We start from the raw sequence: 2081 nt of genomic DNA on the forward strand, positions 1-2081 counted from the left end.
CCAGCTCCACAAGGGGACAAGCCACTGTCCCAGCCCCACCTGGGTGAGCTCACGGCCTCTCATGTCACCCCGGAATCCATCCAGCTGGAGTGGAGCGTCCCCGAGGGCACCTTTGAGTCCTTCACTGTGCAGTACAGGGACACACAAGGCCAGCTGGAGTCCCTGCTCATCGATGGAGGGTCCCGCACGGTGACCGTGGCTGGGCTGTCCCCATCCCACTGCTACAATTTCTACCTGTACGGGCTGGTGGGGCACAAACGTGCGGGGCCCATTCGCCCTTGACACCATCACAGGTGAGGGTGTGGGCAGGATCCATCCATGTCCCCTCTGGGTCTGGGGACTGGTTGTGGGGTGGGGCCGGAGCTGGGGCTGGGTCTGTCCTGGTCCCTTGGGCCTGGTGGAAACTGGGAAGAACTGTTGGGCGCTGAGTGGGAGGTGGCTGGAGGGGTGGGAGCCGGGAAGACTTTAGGGATGGAGGGATGGAAATAGTTTGTTGGATGGAGGGATGGTTGGATGGGAGCATGCAAAGGTGAAGGGATTGGGGGATGTGGAGGGATGGATGGTTTATTGTCTGGATGGATGGGGACAAGGATGGTTGGGTGGATGGAGGGATGAATGGAGACCTCATGGGGATGGAGGGATGGATTGACGATGGATGGATGGATGAGTGGACGGATGGAGACCGCATGAAATGGATGGATGGATGGATGGGTGGTTCGGTGGTTGGGTGGAGGGATGGAGGGATGGATGGTCAGATGGGCGGACACACAGCTGGATGGATGGATGTGTGGAGGACTGGTGGCATTGGTGGGTGGATGGATGGATGGATGAAGGTGCACGGAGGATGGATGGATGGTTAGAGGAATGTTTGGTTGGTTGTTGAACAGATGGATGGAAAAATGGGAGGGTGGGTGGATGGGTCGATTTTCATGCCCTGCATTGTCCCCTCTCCCTTGCAGCCCCAGCTCCACCAAAGGAGGAACCACCATCTGAACCCCGCCTGGGCGAGCTCACGGCTTCCCAGGTCACCCCCGACTCCGTCCAGCTGCAGTGGAGTGTCCCCGAGGGCACCTTTGACTCCTTCACGTTGCAGTACAGGGCCGCACAAGGCCAGCCCCAGGTGCTGCCCGTGGACGGTGGTTCACGCACGGTGACTGTGCCCGGGCTGTCCCCATCGCACCACTACAAGTTCAACCTGGCCTGGGCGAGCTCACGGCTTCCCAGGTCACCCCCGACTCCGTCCAGCTGCAGTGGAGTGTCCCCGAGGGCACCTTTGACTCCTTCACGTTGCAGTACAGGGCCGCACAAGGCCAGCCCCAGGTGCTGCCCGTGGACGGTGGTTCACGCACGGTGACTGTGCCCGGGCTGTCCCCATCGCACCACTACAAGTTCAACCTGTACGGAGTGTGGGGTCAGGAACGTGTGGGTCCCGTCTCCACCGACACTGACACTGGTGAGGACAACTGTGGACCATTTCTGTGTCCCCTTTGGGTGCTGGTTTTAGGGTGTGACAGGAGGTGGGTCCATCCTGGTCTCTTGGGACTTCTGGAAACTGGAAACAACTCCAGGGTGCAAAGAAGGGTGTGGATGGAGGGATGGGTGGTGTGATGGTGGAGGGTTGGATGGATGGATGGATGGATCGATAGATGGATGGTTGGATGGATGGATGGATGGATGGTTGATGGTTGGATGGATGGGTGAATGGATGGATGGGTGGATAGATGGATGGGTGGATGTATGGATGGTTGGATGGATCATTGGATGGATGGATCAATGGATGGTTGGATGGTTGGATGGGTCGATGGATGGTTGGATGGTTGATGGTTGTATGGATGGTTGGATGGGTGGATGGCTGGATGGATGGTTGATGGTTGGATGAATGGATCGATGGATGGACAGATGGATGGGTGGATGGATGGATGGTTGATGGTTGGATGGCTGACAGTTGGACAGTTGGCCCGTTGCTGATTGGCCGGTTGCTGTCTCCATGTGGGGGTTTCTCTGGGGTTGTTGATTGGAGGGGTGGCTCCAAAGTGGGCTTCCCTGGGGGTGTATTTGGGGGGACAGTCAGTGGGTGGGTC

The 2081-nt window shown here is 58.5% G+C and overlaps 1 protein-coding gene across 1 annotated transcript; it reads left to right on the top strand.

The window, feature by feature from the left end:
• Positions 1-84: 84 nt before the first annotated feature.
• LOC104465625 (putative tenascin-XA) lies at positions 85-1453 on the top strand (the record flags this gene model as incomplete). The annotated part of the gene is made up of 3 exons (XM_010078750.1): positions 85-259; positions 960-1204; positions 1294-1453. Coding segments are annotated over 3 exons (580 nt in total), but the record flags the coding sequence as incomplete, so codon positions are not given.
• Positions 1454-2081: the final 628 nt, after the last annotated feature.

The sequence above is a fragment of the Pterocles gutturalis genome, unplaced genomic scaffold (assembly GCF_000699245.1).
Source record: "Pterocles gutturalis isolate BGI_N339 unplaced genomic scaffold, ASM69924v1 scaffold15813, whole genome shotgun sequence".
Lineage (NCBI taxonomy): Eukaryota > Metazoa > Chordata > Aves > Pterocliformes > Pteroclidae > Pterocles > Pterocles gutturalis.